This window comes from Hypanus sabinus, chromosome 15 (genome assembly GCF_030144855.1).
Source record: "Hypanus sabinus isolate sHypSab1 chromosome 15, sHypSab1.hap1, whole genome shotgun sequence".
NCBI lineage: Eukaryota > Metazoa > Chordata > Chondrichthyes > Myliobatiformes > Dasyatidae > Hypanus > Hypanus sabinus.
In genome coordinates, this window is record NC_082720.1 from 36,594,183 (window position 1) to 36,612,803 (window position 18,621).

The 18,621-nt window shown below is 41.3% G+C and overlaps 1 protein-coding gene across 11 annotated transcripts in view; it reads right to left on the reverse strand.

Moving 5' to 3' along the window:
* Nucleotides 1–18,621, reverse strand: part of arhgef37 (Rho guanine nucleotide exchange factor (GEF) 37) — a 188,123-nt gene that overhangs the window by 49,652 nt on the left and 119,850 nt on the right. For 7 of the 11 annotated variants that reach the window (XM_059990216.1, XM_059990210.1, XM_059990212.1 and 4 more), the window contains one exon: nucleotides 3,788–3,935. In XM_059990216.1, the coding sequence (XP_059846199.1) occupies nucleotides 3,788–3,935 (148 nt within the window). Of the gene's footprint in view, nucleotides 1–3,787; nucleotides 3,936–11,146; nucleotides 12,680–18,621 lie in introns of those variants that run through there. The other 4 variants (XR_009515864.1, XM_059990218.1, XM_059990209.1 and 1 more) reach the window with 3 other exon arrangements.

An 18,621-nucleotide genomic window follows, 5' to 3' on the forward strand; every position in this document is an offset into this window, starting at 1 on the left:
TTCAGAAAAGAAAGGGTCTCTGAAGTCTGCAAAAGAGGAATACACTGGATTCTAAATAAGCAAGCACAATCTTAGAGATTCAAAAAAATCAGTCACATTTAGTAAAAGCACAAAATCAGGTAAAAGATGACCAAATAACTAGAGGAGTTAAACCTTTGTCACAAAGAGCCACCCAGTGGTTACTGTGTGGAATTGGATTTAATTTATAGAATTTAATAGGATCAAAAGCATGGGAGTGGGATATTTTTTCTACACATTTATTCATTTACAGGATTTGGGTTTCATTGGCAGGACCAGTAATTTTTATCTTCCTGCATGATGAGGAGGCCCCATGATGATGACAGTTTTCATAGACGTGCTCTGCTTGTTCTTCTTGATGATGAAGATCAGGGATTAGGGAGGTGCTTTCACAATACTTGCATAATAAACTGCAGTGCGCCTAGATGATACACATCGTTCTCATGATGCGTTGCTGGTGCAAAAAGTGGGATGGTGGAAGGGCTGCCAATCAAGGCAAGCCTTCTTCATGATTGCATCAAAGCACTGGGCCCAGGATAGAAACTCCGAAATGTTGACGCCCATGAATTTGAAGCACCTCATCCTTTCCACTGCTGACTCCTCAATGAGGACTGGTGGACATTCTACTGACTTTCCCTTCCTGATTTCCACAGTTGGTTCCTCGGTCTGACTGATGTTGCATGCAGGCTGTTATTGCAACAATACTCAACCAGCCAATCTATCTCAGGGGCTTTGCTCTCAGATGAGCACAGTACCTTGTATGCTCACTTTACCCATAAAAATATGAAGAAACCATCACAAACTCCTACAGTCTCCGATGACCCTGTGATTTCAGTCTCTGAAGCTGATGTGAGCACATCCTTCAGGAGGGAGAATCCCTGGAAAATCTCCCAGCCTGGATGGGGTACCTGGCCGAGTACTAAAGACCTGTGCTGATCAAATGGCCGAAGTGTTCACTGAGATTTATAACCTCTCACTTTGGCAGTCTTGGCCTCAATACCTTCTTGTGCAATTGGGTCCTCACCTCCCAACAAATTTCCTCACTTGCAGACCCAGTCAGATTGGATTGGCAACAACATCTCCTCCATGATCTCCATCAGCACAGTGGTACCACAAGACTATGTGCTTAGATCCGAGCTCTGCTTAGTTTATATTGACTGTGAGGCTAAGCGCAGCTCCAATGCCATATTCAAGTTTGCTGATGTCACCACTGCTGTAGGTTGAATCAGCATAATTGGAGGGAGATTGGAAATCCGGCAGAGTGGTGTCATAACAATAACCTCTGACTGAATGTCAGCAAGACCAAGGAGCTGAATATTGACTTCAGGAGGAGGAAAGCAGTCCTCATCAGGGGATCAGAGGAGGAGAGCGTCAGCAGTTTCACATTCCTCAGTGTTATCATTTCAGAGGACATGTTCTGGGCCTAGCATGTAAGTGCAATTACAGAAAAAAGCACAGCATTGTCCTTATTTCCTTAGAAGTTTGTAAAGATTCGGCGATATCTAAAACTTTGATGCACTTGTATAGATGAGTGGTGGAGAGTATATTGAATGGCTGCATCAGAGCTTGGTATGGATACACTAATGGCCATAAAAGGAAAATCCAACAAAAAGTAGAGCATATGGCCCAGTCCATCATAGGGTAAAGCCCTCCCCACCGTTGAGCACATTTATATGGAGCGTTGTTGAACAAAAGCAGCATCCATCATCAGGGATCTATCATCCACCTCCATCCGGGTTATCAAAGGATCATTTTATTATTTTCAAAGCATATAATCCTGAAATTCTTTTTCTCCAGATAGCCATGAAACCAAGAAAGAAAAGAACGGTGGCATGATCACGAACTCCCAAATCCCTTATCCCCGCACAAAAATAAACAAAAACAGAACAGGCACATGGACCCCCAAGTCCCCCTCCCCCCACACAAAAAAACGAGAAGGATAAGGATCCAGCAAAAAACACAGAATATATTTTAAAAACAGTAAGACTGAAAAAAGTCCATAGTCCAAGTCCAAATACAAAACGCAGAAAACCTGCGTAACATTCTCCGGGCCCAGTAGCAGACCATTCCCTCTCTAGCAGCAGAGCAATCTCACCAGCGATCAAAAGGCAGCCTCCCCTCTCCATAGCAGAGTGATCCCATCATAGCTCAAAAGGCAGCCTCCCCTCTCCGTAGCAGTGATCCCATCGTAGCTCAAAAGGCAGCCTCCCCTCTCCGTAGCAGAGTGATCCCATCATAGCTCAAAAGGCAGCCTCCCCTCTCCATAGCAGAACGATTTCACCAACGATCAAAAGGCAGCCTCCATTCTGCATAACAGAGTGATATCACCATTGATCAAAAGGCAGCCTCCCCTCTCCATAGCAGAGCAAACGATCAAAAGGCAGGCAGCTGGCACTCATCTTGCTCATTCAGCTCAAAGTTTCAATCTCTCTGGTCGCTTTAATCGGCGAATAATGGAAGATTTAATTGGCAAAACAGAGTCAAGCATTGGCTCACGTGCCACCCCGCAGCCTTCCCACAATCCTCTCGGAGTCTGCAAACAATCTCCAAACTGCAAACCGCAGGCTCCAATGAATCCAGGATCACATTCAAGATGAAGAACACATAAGGGACACAAAAGAAGCGGAATATATGGTTTCATGATATATCGAGAAGATGTCGACTGAAGGAGCACTGTACATATGTCCCACCACTCTCTTCTTGTTTTGATATCAGGATGAAGATACAGGAGCCTTCTCATACCACCAGGTTCAGGAACAGTTATTAAACCTCAGCCATTAGGTTCTTTAACTAGAGAGGATAACTACACTCAATTTCACTTGCCCCATCACTGAACTATTCTCACAACCTCTGGACACATTTTCAAGGACTCTTCTTCTCATGTTCTTGATATTTATTGCTTATTCGTTTATCTTATTATTTCTTAGTTTTTCTTTAGTATTTGCAAAGTTTGTTGTCTTTTGCACACTGGTCATCCACCCTATTGGGAATGGTCTTTCATTGATTCTATTATGGCTATTGGATTTATCAAGTATGCCTGCAAGAAAAGGCCTGGCCTATCTCCTAAAACCCTCACTAATTTTTATAGGTGCACCATAGAAAGCATTCTTCTAGGGTGCATCACAACCTGGTATGAAAGTTGTCCTGTCCAAGACTGGGAGAAGCTGCAGAAGATCGTGAACCTAGCCCAGCACATCACACAAACCAATCTTCCATCCTTGGACTCACTTTACACCACACACTGTCGGAGCAGTGCTGCCAGGATAATCAAGGATAAGTCCCACCCAGACAACACACTTTTTGTCCCACTTCCCTCTGGGAGAAGGTTCAGGAGCATGAAGATACGTACGGCCAGATTTGGGAACAGCTTCTTTCCAACTGTGATAAGACTGCTGAATAGATCCTGACCCGGCTCTGGGCCGTACCTTCCAAATATCTGGACCTGATTTGCACTACCATACTTTCCCTTTACTATTTTCTAATTATGATTTATAATTTAATTTTTTATTATATTTACTTTGATTTGTACTTCAGGGAGCGCGAAGCACAGAAACAAATATCACTGTGATGATTGTACGCTCTAGTATCAATTGTTTGGTGACAATAAAGTATTTGTATTTGAATTTGAATCTCAAGGTTGTATATGGTGACATATGTATTTTGGTAATAAATTTACTTTGAACTTTGAATTAATGCATTTCTACATATACATATCTTAAAAATTAAATCCTCACAAATCTAACTAGATAAGAGTTTTCAAGTTTCTTACCTTACTGCAGTCAGAGTTTCCATAATTTCTTTCCAAATATGTTCATTCTTCTTATACATTGATTCCAGTAGGAGGATATTGTCATAGTTGACACAATACACTTTGTATGCATCTTCCAGTTCTTGTTTAAAGGTGAGGAACACACTACCTTTCAGAATAAAAACATATACAGTATATTTTCAAAGACTCCTGCAACCTTAATGGAGCATTTTAGATTGCTGTTTAAAGTAGAGAAAGAAGAGCAGGTATTGAAATTAACAAAAAAAATGCTTAGAATATATTGGATCTAATGAGTTTTATGTTCTAGACATTTCTTTGAAAATATATACATTTTTGTACAGTTAAAGTTCTATTACTTTTCTAAAAACATTATGCAATAGTTCAGAATTGCTCATAATATTTGAACTTAAGTGGTGCAGACTTGATTTTATTTTATACTAAATCATGTATAACCAATTTATTGGAGCTCTTTAAAGAAATAACATGCTGTGAATAAAGGAACACCCATGAATTTAACATAATTAGATTCCCAGAGGCATTTGTTCAAGTCTATATCAAAGGTTATGGTGGATAATAAATGTTCATAATGCAAGAGATAATAAATGGACATGAATATACAATTGGCCAACTTAAAGGGAACATAAAGGAGGCATAAGTAGGACATTTTTGTTTGGCTATAATGAGAGGTGTGCTACTGGAATTGGTGCTGATGCCTCAAGTTTTTTTTACAACTTAGATGTATTGTGTGTAGGCCTCCGTTAGTCTCCATAGACCATGGATTTGCACCTTGGAGAGTTTCCAGGGTGCAACCCTGGGCAAGGTTTTTTTTTAAACGAAAGACCGGCAGTTGACCAAGCTGCAAGTCTTCCCTTTCCATGCCACCAACGTTGTCAAAGGGAAGGGCATTAGATAATTTATATAAATAATAAATGAAGGCACTAAGTAAATGGTTGCTAAATTTGGATTGTTAGGGAGTATTCTGGAGTTATGTCAATATAGCAAATATGAACTAAAGCAAGAATCAATCTTCATTTTTTAAATTATAAATTGCCAGCAGTAAATTGAAGTTCAAATCCCATAGACTAAGTTATGCTAACCATGAGACGTCTGCATGTGCATGAGTTCAAACTTTAAGACAATGGGGTTGTGTTAATTGGCTTGCATTCAACCAGACAACACAGGTAAGTTATTTACACTATTGTGACTTTAGTTCAAGCTGGCAGACCAGGCAGGCATTGTCACTTAGCATATCAGACGTGATCGCACGTATAGGCAATCAATAATTTTTGTGTACTTATGATATTTGTGTACTCAGAGACAGCCCTGACAACATTGATTTTGGGTGTCTGTCTCTTGGTCATCAAAAGTTTTTTAAAATATTTGTGTTAATTAGTTTCTGCTAAAAGCATTTGGACCTTTAGATGTGTCTTAGCAATTAAAATGTGCTTCCACTGTGTATCTCAAAGGAATCATTTGTCAACCTAAAGTATTGAAGTAAACAATGTCATTGTAACTGTTGAAGTTATATTGAATCACCTAATGTTAACTTTGATCTTCAGAGTATAAAAGTGTGATGTAGTTGGGGGCTCATCTAGGATAAGTCCATCTCCCACTGTGTGGCCAGTGACTTAAGCAGTATAAGGGGTATAAGTGTTTTTATGAGAAGCACCCACATTTACATCTGTTCAGATCCTGAAGCATCAAAAAATACAGCAGAGAGCTGAACTGGTAGATATACAAGTGGTGTGTGTGTATGTGTGTTTGTGTAAGGGACCAGATATCTTTGGGTAGTTGTAGAAGGTGGTTACTGACTGTTCTGGATGCCAGAGCAGTGTGTGTATACTCACTCAGGTAACAGTATAGTTGCATGCTTGTTTGAGAGTTTGTTTGTGTGTTTTAGAGTAAGTTTGAAACCTTGGTAACAAGAGTCTTACGTGCAAGGGAATACAATAGGCATCATGAGTTTAGTGGCACAAAAGCTGAAGATTGCAGAGTACATTCTCCTAGTTTTGTTTAATCCTTTTACTTTGCTTAGAATGGGAATTAGTGTGAAGATATTTGAGGGAGAGGATATTGAGGTCAGAGACTAGCAGGTGGAGAATCCTGATGACTGCAGCCAGGGCTTGTCCCTGATTACTACCAGTCACATGCCCTTCAGCCCTAAAGAGAAGCAGAACATTTTGTCTGAGCTACCCTCATTTAAAGCTGCTTACGAGAATTCAGAATTTTGGTGCAAGCTCGAGGAAATGATTGAAATGAGCTAGATGCACCCCAAAGGTATACATGAGTTCGTTAAAGTGAAATGCCCGAGGAATATGTGAAATAGTATGGCTCAGGGAGTGCAACATGATACATGGACAACTACCAGTAATACCAGTAATTAAGATAGATATCGCTTCTTTAAGGGAGAAGTGAGGCAGCACCTAAGGGGAGATGAGAGTAATTGGGGAATGATAATGTCCATGGTTCAGAGAACTGATGAGCCTGCCATAAATTATGCAGAGCATAAATATCAAGCATATGAGGAGTATTCAGGATTGGACAATCCAGGGTAGGATGATCCAATCTTCCTGAAAATACAGAAAGAAAGCCTGAGCTCAGTCCACCAGGAAGTTTCAGATTAGGGGATAGTAGAGGAATCGATCTACCAAATGATAGAATCATGGGCCAGAGAGACAGAGCGAAGGAGGGGAACAAGAAGTCATAAAGTAGTTATAGTGGATGTAGCTGCTGTGAAGATATGAGGGACTTGCTCTGTGTGCCAACAATTAGGGCACCTAGCAAGATACTGCTGGAATAAACATAGAAGAGTAAAGGAGATGTAATGCTACAGATGTGGTCTCTCAGGCCATGTTTCGAGGCAGTGCTCCAAAAAGGTGAGATAGTCAGAGAACCACTCACCAAAACAGGCAGAAATCAGAACAACACAAATGCTGGAGAAACTCAGTAGGCCACGAAGCAGCAGTGGAAATTAATAAACGGTCGACGTTTCAGGCTGGGACCCTTCTTCAGGACTGGAAAGGTAGGGGGAAGACATGCATATTAAAAAAGGTGGGGGAAGGGAAATAGTACAGCTAGAGGGTGATATTTGATATGTGTTGCCTTAGCTGCAAAGACTGTTTGTGGTGGGGGAGGAGGTGAATGAGCAGGTAGCAGTTTGGCTGCTTGTACGGGTAAGTGCCAGGAGAGGGATAAGTGGGGAGGTATGAATGGACATGGGAATCATAGAGGAGCCCTGAGGAAAGTGGGCGGGTGGGGGGAGATAGGATCTTTTGGAGATGGCAGAAGTTGCTGAGAATGACATGTTGGAAACAGTGGCTCATGGGGTAGTAGGTAAGGACAAGAGGAACTCTATCACTGTTAAGGCGACAGAAAGATGGGGTGAGTGCAGTTGTTTGGGAAATGGAGGAGATGTGGATGAAGTGGATCAATAGTGAAGGAAGGGAAATCCCTTCATTGAAGAAAGGAGATATCGCTGATGTCCTGAAAAGGAAAGCCTCATTCTGGGAGTAGATGCAGTGGAAATGAAAGACATGAGAAAACGGAATAGAATTTTTACAGGAGACAGGTTTGGGAAGAAGTATAGTCAAAATAACTGGGAATCAGGAGGCATAAAAGATGTTGGTCGACATTTGTCTCCAGAGATGGAAACAGTGAAATCGAGAAAGGGAAGAGATGTGTCAGAAATGGACCAAGTGAATTTAAGAGCAGGGTGCAAGTTGGATGCAAAGTTGATGAAATTGACAAGCTCAGCATGGGTTCAAGAAGCAGTCCCAATGCAGTCATCAATGTAGCAGAGGAAGAGTTGGGGAGCATTACAAGGGAAGACTTGGAACATTTAGCCAACAAAAAGGCAGGCATAGCTGGGGCCCGTAGTTGTGCCCATTGCTACACTTCAAGTCTGGAGTAAATGAGAGGAGCCGAAGAAAAAATTGTTGAGGGTGAGGACTAGTTCTGCCAGATGGAGGAGGACAGAACTGCCTCTGTCTGATTTGATTGCTAACCAAATTATATAGCTAGTGAGGACAGCATCCAGGTCATACAAACGACTGGTGGCAACATCTGTTGCTAGTACTGATTACTCATGGATATACACAATAGGTTTATTAATGGACCAGCAACGTGATACGTTAGTAGACACAGGATTATCAATAACAATAACTGGTCTACCCCTGCCCATGAATGGAGAAATAATTTTACAGTGCAGGGAGTAAAAAAAAAGTGGGTAGAGAGAAGTGAGCCTCAGGTACTTGAGACCCGGGGAATGCATCTTACTGGAGGGTTTTGTGTGTTCCCAAACACTGTTCTGCGGGTAGACACACTAAGTAAGGCAAGACTCAGGAAATGGAGAAATAATGTGGACAACACAGGACAGAGAGCATGCATGACCCACACAGCAGACAACATAGCCCACAGAGAGACAGCAGCCCCAAGCAAGGAGGGAAGACAGCACAATGTGTGGGAATCATGTCAGGAGGTCCTAAAGGTCAAACAGTGTCAAGAACTGTTAGAAGTAGTGCAGCTTCCTGCAGAGGTAGCAGCAATTGAAAACACACCAACAAGGGGAGAGAAAGGACAGAAAGGAAATGAGTGCGGAAATGATGGGACAAAGAGAAAAAAGGAACATGAGTAAACTGACACTGCAAGTAAGGAAGAAGAAACGACTGAAGCCAACTTAGTAAGGTCACATGGAGATGTGAAGGACCATTGTAACTGAATTAGTGCATTGAGGGACCAAACAAAATAGCAGCAACATATTGCTAGTCAAAAAATGTCACAGAGAGAGCAGATAGTCATCCCACAGCTTTGTGACCAAATCACGGCAAGGTAAGGGAGCAGTCTAAAAGGTGGATTAGACCACACATAGCTCTTTAGACAAATGACACCTGCGAAACTGCCTGTAGAAACACTGGACTCAGGTTAAACTGTATGACTCTCCCTCTTGTCACCCTCACAGACAGAACAAGCGATCAAGTCTACTCAGTAACAATGCCATTACAGAGAATTTAAGTGAAGAACACCAGCCTGCTGTGTCACACCTGACCAGTCCTGATGGAAGCAGACCCACAGATGGAACAGGAATGTGAATGCAGAGGACATACAGTGAGCATGTCAGCAAACCATGAATGGTGTGTGAAGAATTATGTTAATGGTACTTTGTAATAAAGGCCTGTTCTTTGAGATAGATAATCATTTATATAGATAGATAAAAATAGAAAGATATTGGAAATAAATTGGAAAGGATTAGAGTTCCACAACCTTGATGTCAAGGTAGAGCAAGAGTGAGAAGAAACTGCATGCGGCGTCTGAAGGCAGCCACCCCAGCTTGGCATGGGGGTGAACACGAATGAGCTAGGCCCTTTCGGTGGTTGGGTCAGTGGTCATAAGGACAGTCTGGGAGTGGATACCACTGGCATGAGGTACTTGCAGCCATCTGAATAGAGACCACCCTTGTACATCGATCAAAGGCATTGAGAGACTTGTTAGATTATTCTGACAATCCACTGTCATGGCATGGAATGTGAATTGTTACCAGTGAACTTGCTACAGTGTGCCATGCTGTGCCCTGCCCGCAGAGTAATTTCTGATAGCCTCTGCTGAGTTTTAGCTATCAGAGGTTGAAGGGGCAAAGATAAGGAGACAAAAACTGCAATGGACCAGCAGCGAATGAGGCAATAAACACGTGAACAATGAAGCTGCATTTTTAAAGACTGGTTGACTTTGAGAGGACATAAGTGTCTAAGAAGAGGATGCAATCAAATTTTGGGAATGTCTTATTGGCATCTCTGATTAGATTTGTAGATAGCCAGTTAGAGGTGATAGTTTAGAGATAGGTACACATAAAGACATGATAGGTTAGCTACACATACAAAATGCTGGAGGAACTCAGCAGGTCAGGCAGCATCTATGGAAAAGAGTACAGTCAACATTACGGGCCAAGACCCTTTTTCCAGCATTTTGAGTGTGTTGTTTTGATTCCAGCATCTGCAGATTCTCTCTTGTTTGTGATAGTATAGGATAGTAATTGGGGAAGGGATCCAAAGTGAAAGGCATTTTTGCTGCTCAACTTGATTAGATCCTCCTTAAAGTTTAGCCTTCCTGGAACAGATTTCTGTTCTAGAGGAGGGTATGTTGGACAGTATTCTGAAGTTATGTGAATATAGCAAATACTAATTCAAGCAAAAACCGGCCTTCATTTTTATTGTAAATTGCAAGCAGTAAACTGAAGTTAAAAGCCCACAGACTGAGATATGGTTTGCAAAATAGTGACCATGAGATGTCAGTATATGCATGAGTTCAAACATTAAAACAATGGGGTTGTGTCAATTGGCTTGCATCCAACCAGGCAACACAGCTAAGTTACTTGCATTATTCTGACTTTAGTTCAAGCTGGCAGACCAGATGGATGTTGTCACTCAGCATATCAAACATAATCACAGGTATCGGCAATCAATACTTCTTGTGTATTTATGATATTTGTGTACTTACGATATTTGTGTACTCAGAGACAGCCCTGACAAAATTGATTTTGGGTGTCTGTCTCTCTGCCATCAAAAGCTTTCAGAATGCTTGTGTTAATTAGTTTCTCCTAAAAGCGTTTCTCCTAAAAAAGTTTCTCCTAAAAACTTCTACATCACCAGCTTCAGTGTCTCTCCAGTGACTTTGATCACAGTCACAACAAATATCAAGATAGATGGGGAAGTTAGATGTGAAGAAGATGCAAGGAGATTACAAAAGGTGTCATAAGGGGGGTGTTGCAAGTGGATCCAAAAGCAAGACACAGACACTGAACTACCAAGAACAGGACTAAGCGTAAGAAGGAAGCAAGGGAAGTGAGGAAGAAAGAATGCTGGACATGACACAGGCCCCGGAAGAGACAAGGATTCCGGGCCTGGGCTAGGACTTGACAAGGATGGCGGAACCAGGACATGGAATTGGGAACTAGGAGCCTGGGCTTGGACTCCGAGCCAGAGACTGGACAAGGACCCAGAACCTGGGTCTTGACTCAGGCTCGGACTCCAGAACCAGGCGAGGACAAGACGTGGCTATAGGACGAGGAGAGGCACAAGACTGGACGTGAGACTCCTGGACAGGACAAGGTAACCCCAGCACAGGACGAAGGAATCCCAGCACCAGGAGCTCCTGGGCTGGGCGAGGCACATCAACAAGATGAGAACACAGAGCCTTGGTCGAGGGACGACAGGAACACAGAACACAGAGTCAAGGGAGAGACAGGAACGTGGAACACTGAGCCGGGACCCCTCCTTGGATACAGGACGTAGGGCCGGGACTCATTTCACAGAACACTGAACACGACAAGACAGTTCCCAACACTACGTAGCAGCTAAACGGCCGAACCTACCTAGCGAAGGCGTGGACATGAAGAGGCAGTTCCAAACAGGACGAGGTTCCAGACACAGGCAAGACGAGGCAAGGCTCCAGGCAGAGGCAAGGCAAGGCTCCAGGCAGGAAGGTGAAGGGAAGGGAAACAGACAGGGGTTTGGACAGGAACAATCCAGCAGCCAGAGGCTGAATCCTGAAGCTATTTATGAAGTCAACCTGAACAAAAACCAGCTGCCTCCACAGAAACTGGGGAAACCCGGAAAACCTGGAACATGACCGGACCGTGAACTGGAATGTGGATTTCATGGACCCGACCATGACAGAAGGATTACAAAGGCTAAGTGAGAGGGAGAAGATCAAACAAATGGAGTATACTATAGAAAATATAAAATTGTCCATTTTGCAAAGCAAATGAAAATGAAGCTCATTAGGTAAGCAATGAGAGGTTTCTTAAGAGAATTCAGGGTGACTTGGATAGGCTGGGTGAGTGGGCAGATACTTGGCAGATGACGTTTAATGTGAATAAGTGTGAGGTTATCCACTTTGGGAGTAAGAACAGGAAGGCAGATTATTATCTGAACGGTGTAGAGTTGGGTAAGGGAGAAATACAAAGAGATCTAGGAGTCCTTGTTCATCAGTCACTGAAGGTGAATGAGCAAGTGTAGCAGGCAGTGAAGGCGGCTAATGGAATGTTGGCCTTTATTACAAAGGGAATTGAGTACAAGAGCAAGGAAATCCTCTTGCATTTGTACAGAGCCCTGGTGAGACCACACCTGGAGTATTGTGTACAGTTTTGGTCTCCAGGGTTAAGGAAGGACATCCTGGCTGTAGAGGTAGTGCAGTGTAGATTCACGAGGTTAATTCCTGGGATGTCTGGACTGTCTTACGCAGAGAGGTTAGAGAGACTCGGCTTGTGCGCGCTGGAATTAAGGAGATTGAGAGGGGATCTGATTGAAACATATATTAAGGGATTGGACAAGATAGAGGCAGGAAATATGTTCCAGATGCTGGGAGAGTCCAGTACCAGAGGGCATGGTTTGAGAATAAGGGGTAGGTCATTTAGGACTGAGTTAAGGAAAAACTTCTCCCAGAAAGTTGTGGGGGTCTGGAATGCACTGCCTCAGAAGGTAGTGGAGGCCAATTCTCTGGATGCTTTCAAGTAGGAGCTAGATAGGTATCTTATGGATAGGGGAATCAAGGTATATGGGGACAAGGCAGGAACCGGGTATTGATAGTAGATGAACAGCCATGATCTCAAACTGGTGGTGCAGGCTCGAAGGGCTGAATGGTCTACTTCTGCACCTATTGTCTATTGTTTATTGCAGTGCTCTGATATGTAGAGTAATTTGTGTGTCTCAGTGCATAATTCACAAAAGGCTAGTATACTATTACTGCAAATAGAAAAAAACAACAAAATGTTATACTTTATTGCTGTAGGGGAACTGAATTCAGAAGTAGGGAGGTCATGCTTCAGTTATGTAGGGCAGTGAGAGATGGATCACGGTGATGTGAGATGGAGCTCCATATCTAGATCACTGTGTACTGTATCTAAAGAAGAAGGTTAATGAATTAGAAACACTTCAAAGAAGATCTACTAGACTAATACTAATAAGAACATATTGTACTATGAGGAATAATTGTTCAGACTAGACTTGTAGCCGCTGCAATTGGGAAGATCATGAAGAAACTTGATTGAAGCATAAATGGAGATCTTGACATAGTAAATGTACAGAGCATGTTTCCTCCATTTTAAAATGATTATTGCACATTTAAGACAGAAATGAATGTTTTCTCAGAGTTGTTAGTCCTTTAAAGAGAAGACTCTTTGAATATGTTCAAAGCAAGGATACATAAGCAGTGGAATGAAAGAGTCTCACAGCTAAATAGAAACATAGATTTGAGTTACAATCAGATCAGCAGTGATTTTATTTAATATTGGAGCAGGGTCAAGGAACTGAATAGCATATTTCTACTTCTAATTCACATGTTAGTAGGTTTGCATTCTGTCACTGGGATTCACCAGCTGCAAACAGCTCCATCTCAGATATGAGGAAATATTTAGCCCTGTGAACAGTTTCTTCATACAATTCTTGAAGAAAGGAATAACTTCTGCCACATTCCAGTACTCTGGCACTACTCCTTTGGCCAGTGAGAATACAAAGCCTTTAAATTTAAAATAGCCTCAATAACTATATGCACATAATTAGTCAGTATCATTGTCTTACCACTATCTTCCTTTGCAGTTCAATAACACTGTAAGTGCTTCTTTGTGTGATAATATGCACCCTTTTTATTTTAACTGGTGGTTCCCTTGCTCCACCTTGTAAGTTACAAGCCTTCCCTGGACATAACAACAGCACGACATTTCTCTGCATTCTCTAATGCTGCTCAGAAATGAAAGTTGATGAGCCTCTTTGTGAGAGCAGAGGAGGACAGGGTGACTCCCAGCAGTCAAAGCCACTCAATGGAGTCTGTCAGTTTCACTCAAAACATTGCTGCAGTCCACTGGATCTACCTCATCACTTAAAAGCAGCTTACAGTTACAGTTATGATGAATGTTTGAGAGGAGAGTTATTTTGAGAGACTAAAATTTAAAGTCCTTGTATCCTCACTGGCTACAATAGTGGCAGAGGACTAGAAAGTGGCAAAAGTTATTCCTTTCTTCAAGAAAGGTAATAGGGATAACACTGGGAATTATAGGCCAGTTAAGCTTTATGTCGGGGTGGGCACACTATGGAGAGGATTCTTTGAAGAATTTCTTCTAACCTTTTGGTTAGAAGAGTTCACAACTCAGAGCATGATACCTGATTCAGCAGTGGAGTGTTGGGCAAGCAAGCAGCAAAGACAGCCTTAGGACCAGAATCTTACTAATCTTTTGTCTCTTAAAGAAGGTTGACTTTGTGATAAGGCAGATATCTAGGATGCCTTAAGCAAACTGCATTATTCAAATATCATGTTATACTTTCTACCAATATTATCAATGCATTATATCAAATCACTTAAGCAATTTCCCTTTCATATCCCCAAATAATGACCATGAACATTCTTCATCTGATGAGGAATGACATAGGCCAAATCAAAGGAGGCAATGAATCAGCATATAGGCAGGAGATTGAAAATCTAAGTGGTGCCATAACAACAATCTCTTACTCAATGTCAGCAAGACCAAGGAGCTGATTATTGACTTCAGGAGAAGGAACCCACAGCTCTTTGAGCCAGTCCTCACTGGAGGATCAGAGGTGCAGAGGGTCAGCATCTTTAAATACATCAGTGTTATTATTTTGGAAGACCTGTCCTGAGCCCAGTATGTAAGTGCAATTACGAAGAAAGCACTGCACTGCCTCTACTTTCTTAGAAGCTTGTGAAGGTTTGGCATGACATCTAACACTTTGACAAATTTCTAAAGATGTGTGGTGAGGGGTATATTGACTGGCTGCATCATAGCCTGGTATGGAAACACCAATGCCCTTGAATGGAAAATCCTACAAAAAGTAGTGGAAATGACCCAGTCCATCATGGGTATAGCCCTCCCCACCATTGAGCACATCTACATGAAACACAGTCATAGGAAAGCAGCATGCATCATCAGGACTCCTACTGCCCAGGACATGTAGCTGCCATCAGGAAGAAGGTACAGGAGCCTCAGGACTCACACCATTAATAACAGTTATTACCCCTCTACCATCAGGCTGTTGAACCAAAGGGGATAATTTCATTCAGCTTCACTTGCCCCATCATTAAAACATTCCCACAATCTACCAGCTCACTGCCAAGGACTCTTCATTTCATGTTCTCAATATTGATTGAATGATTTATTGATTGATTGATTCTTTCTTTCTTTTATTTTATATTTGCAACTGACTGAACACACAAGTTAGTGCAGTCTTTCATTGATTCTGTATGGTTATTATTCCATTATAGATTTATTGAGTATGTTAGCAAGAAAATGAATCTTGGCTGTACATGGTGACAAATATGATAATAAATTTATTTTGAACTTTGCTTAGTCAGGGTCAAAGGCACTTCATAGAAAAAAACAACTGATTAAATCAACTTCTCCTCTGACTATTTTTGCCTACAGTCCCAATGACCTCTCTTCTAATTTTCCTTAGTTGTAGGCTCATGACTAACCATATGATCAGTTCTTTATTTTCCCCCCGAGGCCAGGCTGTCCTAATGTATGTACAATTTGCGTCATCTTCATTATCTTGTCATGTAGGCCTTAACTGTTACTTCTGATTCGAATAGTTTTGTCTTTGATATCAGTTTACTTTTCCCCTGTCTCTAATCAGTCACAAGATAGACATGTTAGTATGACACAGAACAACGCAGTCTAAACTTCCTACATAATAATTTTCCCACAAGTGTCCTATGAGAGGTTTATTTTCTCCTTTTAAGAATATGTATCTAGAAATGTATCAATGCTGACTGAATGTAATTAGAGCTGAGATTTGCCTTTTCAGACATCAATCGTGTTCGTTTGCTTTTCTTGTCAGTGAATCAAAAGGATTTTACAGAGACAGTATTGTAGTACTTATTCAATATTTTGCCCAGATAGTCCACGGAACAGTAGGATCATGGTTCCCTGATACACCATGACCTTTTTCAAGATGAGTCGTGCTCAAAGTTTCTGCTGGAAGAAGGCTCTCAAGATTGGAAAGTGTTTTAAGCTTTTCACAGTCTCACTGTGCATCTAATATTGTCAGGGGAATATTGTACAGTAGGTGTAGCTTGCTTTAGAACCTTTGTTTTGTGGATGTTTATTGCAAGACACATCCTTACATACCCGTCAGTGATGATTGGAGCTTGGTTTCTGAATATGCATATATGCAAGTGTCATCTGCACTGTGCAATGATGACTGACGATAAAATGACCTTGATTTCAGAATGAGGAGTAGTAGGATGAGCAAATTCCCATTCATGATGAAGACCTGCTCCACTCCAGCAGGAAGTTTGTTGGAGTGAAGCATGATATTACAGGTTAAATGATGTTGAAGCAATAACACAACTTTTCTAGACCCAAGTCAAATCTGGGATCAGTTCCATGACAGATTTATTAGTAAGATTCCCGTTTGGCCGTTTGTGGTGTACCAAATGTTTAAAGGAAAAGAATTTCTTTGGGCAGTTTAATTAGAGAAGTCACGGATGATTGACAATTGCTTGGTCAAAGAGCCCATGTATAGTCATTGATGATGTAAGATGTTTGGGTCATAGATAATGTAGACAGTGTTGGAGAAAGCACACGTGTTGATTATTAGCAAGTTGCTGCATTTCCTGCAGTCTTTCCACCCACCATCTTTTCTATAGGTGATGGAATGTCTGGTGGACCACATCTTCAAGTGTCTGTAGAACTAAAGAATTCCACTCATGGTTGACGTATAACTTGTCACAACATCTCCACCCCATGTGTGAAGGTGAATGCATTTCCAGCAACCAGAAAGAATGCATCAGATTCCAACAATCAAGGAATCTGATTCAGGAACCTGCTCACTATTAATATTGAGTGCTTGCAGTTGTACCAAAATCTTTAGATAGAAGGTGGCTGAGAAGAGTCCCTGATAGATTGGAGGTCCCATTAAACATGACTCCAGATTCTAGGTAAAAGATCATTCAACGAAATTCAGGCACCATGAAGTGGTCAACTGAAACTATTCCAGGATAGCTGAACAACCAAGTAACCAAACATAGTGGGCATGCTATGTTAGTGCCAGAATGTATGCTGACACTTGAAGGCTGCCCCTAGCATATCCTTGAACAAGCTGGTTGTTAATACAGATAACACATTTCACTGTATGTTTTAATGCACATGTGATAAATAAATCTGAATCCTGAATCTTGAAATAAGGCAATGTCAAATAGCCAACTTAATTTCAACTACTTTGAATGGACAACAAACTGTGTTGTTCTCTGTGTTGAATGATACCACTACTTGCTACAAGAAAACAATCCAGTATTTTGGGAAAGGTGTCCCATTTAAAGAAAAAATCCATGTATAAAGAAAGATCTTTGACCTGAAGCTTTGAGCTCTTTTTCTCCACATGAATGCTAGTCAATCAGCTGAATGCTTCCAGCATTTTCAATTTTTGTTTTGGAGTTCCAACATCTCTAGATATTTCTTACTCCAAAACCTTGGGCTGCTTTTGATAACTTAATTTCAGGTCTCCAGTAGAGTTTCAACATTTACAGGAAAATGTGACAGCAAAATCTGACCATTGAAAACCCAAGTCTCCTGTATGAGATTTGCTATATTTAATGTGCATAAATCACATGGCTTGGTGCATATAATTAGAGTGCCATTTCATGTATTTTCAAAGAAAGTTAAATAAAATAGTGACATTCTGAGATATTATCTAAAGCCGGAATATAGACTCTATTGTCCTCTGGTAATAGTTTGGAATCATAGATATGAAGAGTATACAAAGGAGAACAACAGAATTTTTATAGCAGTTGTTCACAGCAGCGGTAACCAAGGCAATGCTTTGCTATGAAAGACCACATTGTGCATTTGGCATCTGTGAGTTTAGGGATCAATATGTAGGAACTACTGTTTCAAAAGGAACTTCCTTCTTGCTTAAGAGTTAGCATTAAGAAACTTATTGTTATGTAATGTCAACTGTATTTGGTGTTCACACTTAATTTAAACGTACTAGAGGCAAAACAAGCCTTTGATACAAAATTGGAGACCAAAGAAAGAGCTGAGAGATGAGGTCCTGCTGTCATATTTTAGACAATTGACAAAGAAGTTCAAAACAGGAATTCAAATACTAATAATCCCAGTCAAAGTGCTAGACTCCTACTAGCTCTCCATTGGATAGGAGCTAATCTGCAAAGCAACTGAATAGTTCTTCAGCCTAAACTGCCTTCACACCTGAGTCAATATCACTTGAATCCAAGTTATTGAGCTGCAATTCATAGATGATGCTGGTGTACGCACACATTGAGGCCAAACTCCACCAAATCGATAACTCATTTACTTAAGCATACAGAGTAAATATTTTACACCAAACAGGCTCAAAGCAAAGGCCCTCTACCAACCTGCACCAGTGCACAACACTGCCATCAAATAATACAGATCCACAATGGGACCCTGGAATACACACACGATTCCCTTATCTTAGCATCTACCCTTCAATGAATATGAATATTCACCACATCTTCAGTATTTCAGCAAAGCTTTTGCCCATCTGAGGAAAAGAACAAGCATTTAGAGATCAAAAACTCAAACACCTAGCAGAATGATCCTAGTCCTCCTGTATTTTTCTGAGATTTGAGCCACATATAGCATGACACTGGAGAGGTATTATTAAGTGGTCTGCAGAAAATACTCTAAATCTACAAGCAGAAAGAAAGTGATGTCAATGTTGATCCTCAGGCCAATATTCTCACTTTCAAGTCTCCAATTACTCTCTGTCAGCTTCAATGGATGGGCCATCTCATTAACATTCCAGTCATCAGACTCCCAAAACAGGCAAACACAGCAACTTTGTTAT